Source organism: Hyla sarda, chromosome 4 (assembly GCF_029499605.1).
Source record: "Hyla sarda isolate aHylSar1 chromosome 4, aHylSar1.hap1, whole genome shotgun sequence".
NCBI lineage: Eukaryota > Metazoa > Chordata > Amphibia > Anura > Hylidae > Hyla > Hyla sarda.
This window is the reverse complement of record NC_079192.1, coordinates 6,387,342-6,396,353: the sequence shown is the minus strand read 5'-3', so window position 1 is coordinate 6,396,353 and position 9,012 is coordinate 6,387,342. Positions and strand designations below refer to the sequence as shown.

The following is a 9,012-nucleotide window of genomic DNA, read 5'->3' as shown; positions in this document are numbered from 1 at the left end:
CAGATCTTCAGTAGAGGAATGATGGGGTTACCTACTGAAAAGACTTTCCTTAGAATGTACACATTTTCCAGTACATCCTTAATTTGCTTCAGAGGAACTCCATAGTTGCACATGGAGCATGTTAATCAAGGATTACTGGGACACCTACCTAGTCACATGTCGAGGAAGCAATTCAGTACTTCATTAGTCTATTATTGCCTCAGTAGTTCAGAATTGTGGGGCAGCTTTGCGAGGAGCTATGATTGAGGTTGTAGGTTTTAATCCTTGCCGGATTCGGGCTAGGTCACGTTGGGGTTTTGCCTTTTGGTATCATTTTCAGGCCATTTTGCTGAGGTATCCATGAATTTGGTAAGGTTGATGTGCTTCCTTGCCGTGACTAATAGGGCAGGTTGATGTTAGCTCATGTTTGGTAGGTATTACGGTTAGTATCAAATCTTTAAGAGGTCACTTAGACAAGGAGTTTGTAGTTCTGTCTATGTGGTTCTGTTCTAAATCTCTTAGTTTTGGCCCTCTATAGGTGGAACCCTCACGCAGCAGTTATGGTACACCTCAGGCTGCTTAGTTAAGTAGTTGGTGCTTAGGGTTTGCAATTGTAGTTGCTCGGGTGTTTATTGAAGTTGCTAAGTATGTATTAGGGTTTGGATACGATGTTCGCATCATGTAGCCCTGAAAACATATATATATTTATTTTTTATTTTTATTTTATTTTTTTATTAATAATTTTTTTTATATATTCTTACCTATACAAATCCTATAGAGTTTTTTTGTTAGGATAATTGCCCCTATATAACCTAGGAACTTATTTGTATTTCTTTTGGTGGAAAGTTCTGTTTAAACATATGAAGCTGGTAAATGAACATAACCTTATTGATCTTTATTCTCTGCTCACTATAATATTAACCTGCTTTTATCCACTGTCATTGTGTATATAATTCTACAGATTTTTTTTTCAGCTCAATATTCAGAGAACACATCTATTTTTTTACATGAAAGAAAGAACATGAACATATCTGAGGTAAGAGCTACAAGACACAAGGGTGGGTCCACTTATCTCCTTCACACATCTTTTTCACCTAAGTCGACACATTTCCTTTACTTGGTTCTTCATATTCCTTTATCTGGGTCCACGCATTTTCTTTATCTGGTTCCTTGCATCTCCTTTATCCGGGTCCACACATCTCCTTTATGTTGGCCACACATCTCCTTTTTCTTAGCCCACACATCTCCTTTATCTGGGCCCACACATCTCCTTTATCTTGACCACACATCTCCTTTATCTTGGCCACACATCTCCTTTATCTTGGCCACACATCTCCTTTATCTTGGCCACACATCTCCTTTATCTGGGCCCACACATCTCCTTTATCTTGGCCACACATCTCCTTTATCTTGACCACACATCTCCTTTATCTTGGCCACACATCTCCTTTATCTTGGCCACACATCTCCTTTATCTTGGCCACACATCTCCTTTATCTGGGCCACACATCTCCTTTTTCTTGGCCACACATCTCCTTTATCTGGGCCCACACATCTCCTTTATCTTGGCCACACATCTCCTTTATCTGGGCCCACACATCTACTTTATCTGGGTCCACACATCTCCTTTATCTGGGTCCACACATCTCCTTTATCTTGGCCCACACATCTCCTTTATCTGGGTCCACACATCTCCTTTATCTGGGTCCACACATCTCCTTTATCTGGGTCCACACATCGCCTTTATCTTGGCCCACACATCTTCTCTATCTGGGTTCACACATCTTCTGCATCTGGGTCTACACATCTCCTTTATCTTGGCCCACACATCTCCTTTATCTGGGTCCACACATCTCCTTTATCTGGGTCCACACATCTCCTTTATCTGGGTCCACACATCTCCTTTATCTTGGCCCACACATCTTCGCTATCTGGGTCCACACATCTCCTTTATCTTGGTCCACACATCTTCTGCATCTGGGTCCACACATCTCCTTTATCTGGGTCCACACATCTCCTTTATCTTGGCCCACACATCTTCGCTATCTGGGTCCACACATCTCCTTTATCTTGGTCCACACATCTTCTGCATCTGGGTCCACACATCTCCTTTATCTGGGTCCACACATCTCCTTTATCTGGGTCCACACATCTCCTTTATCTGGGTCCACACATCTCCTCTATCTGGGTCCACACATCTCCTTTATCTGGGTCCACACATCTCCTTTATCTTGGCCCACACATCTTCGCTATCTGGGTCTACACATCTCCTTTATCTTGGCCCACACATCTCCTTTATCTGGGTCCACACATCTCCTTTATCTGGGTCCACACATCTCCTTTATCTGGGTCCACACATCTCCTTTATCTTGGCCCACACATCTCCTCTATCTGGGTCCACACATCTCCTTTATCTGGGTCCACACATCTCCTTTATCTGGGTCCACACATCTCCTTTATCTTGGCCCACACATCTTCGCTATCTGGGTCCACACATCTTCTGCATCTGGGTCCACACATCTCCTTAATCTGGGTCCACACATCTTCTTTATCTGGGCCCACACATCTCCTATATCTGGGTCCGCTCGGGCAGAATTTGTGCTGATGTTTTGCAATGTCCAGTAATCCTTCTAAACTGACGTCAATCTATCTGTTGTAAAATGTTTTCAACAATTTTTGGACAGAACAGCAAAGTCTTTACCAAAATACGCAAGTTACATATACTGATATATTGTAGCTGTTTAAAACCTGTTTGAAGTGAATTTAGTCAAACAGAAAAGATTAGGATCAAGTAGCCATGAGGTTTTGTTCTCACAAAGAATTTTTGACACTTTTTTGTCTTTTTTTTTTAATACAAAATGACCCAAAAAAAATGAACACACAAGCAGCTATCTGAAAACATATTGTTAATGTAAAAGAAGTTGAATATTACTTTTATAGATACATTTAGTTTTTGAGGTTTAGTTTTTTTCATCTCTCATAAGAGTCATAATATTATATTATATTATTATTATTTTTAATATTATTATTGTTCATTTTTACAGAGCCATATGAGGATTGATTCTGCAGGACCAAATGTAATTTGTAAGAGATAAGCAAATGAGCGAGAGAATTTTTGAAAAATGATTTGCCGAATTTTTTTTTAAAAAATCGATTTGATCCGAATAAATTCTGTTATTAGTAATATATTTTAATGATGTATTTAATAAAGTCTGTGTGTTTCACTTTTTTCTCACATTTTTTTTACTTTTTTTTAGCTAGTACTACTACTCCCAGCGTAGAACAGACTGTTCCATGGTGGGAGTAGTAGTACCTGTGCCAATAGACAGATCGCCCCGGGTGTCACTCCTGACACCCGCTGCGATCGTCCTGTATAATGTACAGATGCAGACGGCTTTCTCGCATCTAGATAAGACGATCGCATCTGACACCTGCTGTGATCTGTCCTTAACTTTTTTTTTAAATCAACTGGTGCCAGAAACTTAAACAAATTTGTAAATTACTTCTATTAAAAAAATCTTAATCCTTCCTGTACTTATTAGCTGCTGAATACTACAGCGGAAATTCTTTTCTTTTTGAAACACAGAGCTGTCTGCTGACATCATGAGCACAGTGCTCTCTGCTGACATCTCTGTCCATTTTAGGAACTGTCCAGAACAGCATATGTTTGCTATGGGGATTTTCTTTTACTCTGGACAGTTCCTAAAATGGACAGAGATGACAATTAATTTGCATAATAAGTAGGTCAATTGACTATGCTCTTGGTAGGTCAATTGACTATGGTTTACCACATATTTAACCTGTGAACTTTGTAGCTACTGTTTATTGATAATGATTATTTCAGCCCTGCTTAGAAAAGTCTGGATTTCAATACGTTCCTTATTTATCACAAAAATAAAGAAATGAAAGATGTAAAACTGATACTGTGGCCATGCCTAAATTTGTAGGCAACACAATTTAAATGTTTTAAAACAAAATCATTTTTTATTAAAAAGCAGTGAACAATTTTTGTGAGTGGGGCAGGGAACTGAGAGCCTCGGCCAGCCAATATTAACATGCAAAGGAGCCCGTGAAAATGAATAGAATACTGTAATATAGAAACTTTTTTTCCTTTTTTTTTTAACACCATTTTTTTGTCCCCATAGGGAACTATTACATGAAATCTTCTGATTACAAACACTGTTCAATGCTATGCCATATGATCATAGTGATATAATGTTAATGATCCCGTACGGTGAACGGCATAAGCATAAAAAAAAAAAAAAAATATGCCAATCTGCTGCTTTTTGGTCACATCATATTCCCAAAATTTGTGAATAGCGGCTTGGTCCCTGCACCTAGCAACGGCCAGGACCTGATCATGGAGATGTCTGATATTAACCCCTTAAATATGGCGTTCAAAGTTGATCGCTGCATCTAAAATGTTAAAAAAAAACACTTCCTGGCAGCTTAGCAGAGCTGATAGGGACCACCGCGGTGTCCCGATCAGCTGAGAACACGCAATGAGGGTCCCTTCCTTCCTCCTTAGCATCCAATTGTCACTCGATTGCTCCATGCCTGAGATCCAGGCTGCAGCAATGGAGCGCCGATAACACTGATCAATGCTTAGCTATGGCATAGCATTGATCAGTGTATGCAATCAGAAGATTGCATATTATAGTCCCCTATGGGGGCTATACAAGTGTAAAAAAAAGTTAATAAATGTGATTTAACCCATTCCCTAATAAAAGTTTGAATCACCCCCCGTTTCCCGTAAAAAAATTGCCGCATGTGTAAATGCCCAAACTATAAAAATATAATGTTAATTAAACCAGACAGTCAATGGCATACTAGTAAAAAAAAAATTAAAAAGTCCAAAATCTGTGCTCGATTGCTAAGGGCTGCCAAAGGGAGCCCTAAGCAATCAGAGAGCAAGGAAAGATGCAGAGGACAAGGTAAGGTCTCAGGCTTCCCTAGCAACCCAAATGGGACCGATAGACATCAGGAATAGATGTATGTAATGTTTAAATGCTGTGATCTGAATAGATCACGCTAATTAAGTAGTTAAATGATAGACATCCGAGCGATCTCCAATGTCTGTCATTACCCGCAGATGTTAGCTGCTGATAGCAGCGGACATCTCTCAGTCATGACGCAGACCCGACCAGCAGGCCTTTGTCATGTCCGCCCACCCAACCCATGACGAACATGTATGTCATGGGTCGGGAAGGGGTTAAAAAGTAACATATACACAAAAGTGGTACCAAAAAACTTCATTCAACACCTTATATGAAAAAAAAATTGAAAGTTATAAGTGGTGAAAATAGGGTGAGTGCTTGACCAATTGAATCCGCTCCCGAAGCTCACAGCCCCTAGGGTGAGACACTTAAAACCTGCTCCCTATGCAAACAACGTCCATGATTGAGGTTTTTGCCATCACCAGTGTTCCTGCATACCCTGTGCCTGATTATGTTCTGACCCCCTTGTACCTAACCTTCTGTTTAGCAATCATTTTTATTAAAGTTTATAGAAGTGTTAACAATATTCACAGCAATAACATATTAAGATATATTAAATATATGTATTTTTTGTAAAGCAATAGAGTATTCAGCTCACGAATCCGCCACGTGTGCACGGATGCGTGGGGACTACACTCACAAGGCAACTGGAACTAGGCATGCGCTCGAAACGTGTCAAGATATGTCAGACTTTGTGAAGTGTTAAAGTTGTTCCATGCTGTTTGTAAAGAGGATCGAACAATAAAGCTGTAGTTTCTTCAAGTGCTGGATCATTTCGTTTTTTCTTATCATATTTCCTTTTGTACCTAACCTTCTGAATGTTTTCTTACATTGCTGTCATGTCTGTCTTGGTCTGTGTTCACACAAAGTTATTGGATTTGCTGTGTGTGAACAGTTTTATGTTCCCTGGTTAGGGAATAGTTAATGTACCTGGCTTTTTCAGCCTCAGCCTCTGTTGTCCAATAGCCTTTAGGGTGTGTCTACTTAAGTGCAGCACTGACTAGCTTCAGTACCGGTGATACTTCATTTACTGATGGATTTCCTTACATCTTGCTGCTGCCATGCTGGACATGCTGCATGGAGCTCTAGGTGAAACACTCTTTATTTGTGCTTTTAATCTATCTACTATTTTGCTTTAGCATGCACTTTGTATTTCCTGGTTTAAGCCATGTATAGTTGGTTGCAGGATTTGTATATCCTTTCTGCTATGTGTCTGTTCACACTGTGTTTTCTCTTGTATCCATTTATATGATGTTCTGTGTTTTATATTTCTGTTTTTCTACTGGGTCAGCTTCTTGACCACACTGTGGAGTGTGCTGCTGGCCAGTAGTCTATTTGGATTTATTATTAATGGCTACTCCTTTAGTGGAGTAGAGTGTCCAGTTTGAACAGTGTCCTATGTTGGCATCTCTGTTTCTGCTCCAAGGGGACAATTGTGTCTGCTGGAGGGGTTTTGAGAGATTGCTATTCCTGTCTTGTGTTCAGTGGGAACAGTATTCTATATTATATCCTGTTATATCTGTCTTCTGAGTTGTTAACTTGGCATCCCTGTTACCTGTCCATGGGGACTGCTTGTCTACTGGAGGTTTAGGTGGCATTGTATTTTCCTGTTTTGTTCTAGAGTCTATTCAGACTAATCCGTTTTTCTTGTCTGGTGTTTTGAACTCTATATGTTCATTAGTTCTTTATTCAGATCTTTGGAGTTCTGTTCATGACCGCTTATCTATAGAGTCCTCTGTTCATGTCCGCTGATATAGAGTCCTCTGTGCTGCTCACTGCTCTGTGTGCTCTGAACTTATACTAGAGAGTTGTATGTTCCTGTTATGTTTCTGGTTTGTGACCGACTATTTATTAGTTTTTTTTTTTTTTTTTATAGGCCCCTTTGGTTCAGGAAGGGACCAGCACCCAGCTGTCGATCCACTGTTTAGGGTGGATGGGGAAAGTAGGCAGGGAGAGATGTTTTAGGGTCAGTTTAGGGCTCACTCTCCCTGTCCCCTGGTCAGTCCCTGACAATTTCCTTGCCAGTCAATACAATGCTGTCTAGGTTTGACCTACTGCTTGTCTCCTGATGTTGCCTTTTGCCTTCTGATTTTGTATCTTATCTTCCAATGTGTAACTAAACTGTATTTTCTAAATTTTATGACCACTTTAACACACATAGTCTTACTCTTGAACATACTCCTGCATATAGTCCAGTGTAGGGATTATCCAAGTAGGTAGGAACAGTGGTTTGGGGCAAGCGATAGGTTAAACCGTTTCCCTAACCAGGATGTGTCAATGTTATTATAGAAAAGTATTTATTGTTTTCAGCTCAAACTAATAAACAAGTAGATGACTATTTTCTTGTTTCTTTTTGTTATTTATGTAGGGGAACAATCTGACTGTGGACAAATATTTTTTCCTCTTAGGATTCCAGTCCAGCAAATATTCAAATATTGTCCTGTTCTGTCTTCTTCTGTTTGTTTATTGTGGGACAATATGTGGGAATCTCCTGATCATCACCCTGGTGTCCACCTGCAAGAACCTCCACACCCCAATGTACTTCTTCATCTCACATCTGTCCATCAGTGACATCTTGTTGACCACAGATATTGTCCCTAATATGCTTCGAATCCTACTGAATCATGGGGGGACCATGACTTTTATAAGTTGCCTGACTCAGTTTTATTTTTTCTTAGTCTCGGAAGGATTTGAATGTCTTCTTCTCACTGTGATGTCTTATGACAGATATGTGGCCATCTGTAATCCTCTCCGTTACTCCTCTATAATAACAAGTGGACGTTGTGTGGTATTGGCCGCCATATGTTGGGTGTTAGGTCTTTCCATTGCACTGATTTACACCATAACAGTATCGATGCTGAAGTTTTGTGGACCTAATATCATTGACCATCTTTACTGTGATCTTGTGCCTTTAGTAGAACTCGCCTGCTCCAGTACTTATGCTCTTGAGTTAGAGGTCTATGTAATGTGTTTCCTTGTGCTGGTAATCCCCATCACAATAATTATCATATCTTACGGTAATATTATTGTCACCATCTTACGGTTCCAATCCAATATCAGTAGACAGAAAGCCTTCTCCACCTGTAGCTCCCACCTCATTGTGGTCTCCATATTCTACATTACTCTACTGAGCGTTTATCTTTTCCCAAAAGAAGGAAAAAGCATGAACCTTAGTAAAGTCATATCCCTGTTATATACTGTATTTACTCCTCTGATCAACCCCATTATATACAGTCTGAGGAACAAAGACATTAAAAAATCTCTACAGGAAATAGTGAAAAAACATGGAATCTTTAGCAAAGGTATAATAATGTATAGATAATGTAAGATGAATAAAAATGACCTGAACCTTGGGAACAGAATTGTGTTGTTTGTTTCATTTCTCCTCCATTAATTGCTTACAGCTTTGGATTTAACCTGTAGAGGAGACAGGTATGCCCTGAACATCTGGTACTTAGCACACCAGGATATACCTGTACTTCTGGACCCAAATGTGGCTATGAATATAACATAATAGCTGCAGATTGTTTTGTATTGTATATATATCATCTGCTCAGCTCCTCCTGCTCTATAACATGATACCTGCAGATTGTACTGTATTGTATATATCATCTGCTCAGCTCCTTCCGCTCTATAACATGATACCTGCAGATTGTACTGAATTGTATATATCATCTGCTCAGCTCCTCCTGCTCTATAACATAATTCCTATAGATTGTACTGTATTGTGTATATAATCTGCTTAGCTCCTCTTGCTCTATAACATGATACCTGCAGATTGTTTTGTATTGTATATATCATCTGCTCAACTCCTCTTGCTCTTTAACATGATACCTGCAGATTGTACCGTATTGTATATATATTATCTGCTCAGCTCCTCCTGCTTCACAGTCTGATACCTGCAGATTGTATTGTGTATATCTTCTGCTCAACTCCTCCTGCTCTTTAACATGATGCCTGCAGATTGTAATGTAATTTATATATCATCTGCTCAGCTCCTCCTGCTCTATAACATGTTACCTTTAGAAACTACTAT

General features: G+C 39.6%; 1 protein-coding gene across 1 annotated transcript; it reads left to right on the top strand.

Moving 5' to 3' along the window:
* The first annotated feature begins 1,000 nt into the window (after window positions 1-1,000).
* Window positions 1,001-8,490, top strand: LOC130367167 (olfactory receptor 2D2-like). The gene is made up of 3 exons (XM_056569571.1): window positions 1,001-1,015; window positions 7,345-8,278; window positions 8,381-8,490. The coding sequence occupies exons 1-3, from the start codon at window positions 1,001-1,003 to the stop codon at window positions 8,488-8,490; spliced, it is 1,059 nt and encodes a 352-aa protein (XP_056425546.1).
* Window positions 8,491-9,012: the final 522 nt, after the last annotated feature.

Excerpts from the sequence above, each read along its gene's own strand:
- LOC130367167 (XM_056569571.1), top strand. Across the intron at positions 8,279-8,380 it reads ACATGGAATCTTTAGCAAAG|CTTTGGATTTAACCTGTAGA; the intron begins GTATAATAATGT and ends AATTGCTTACAG.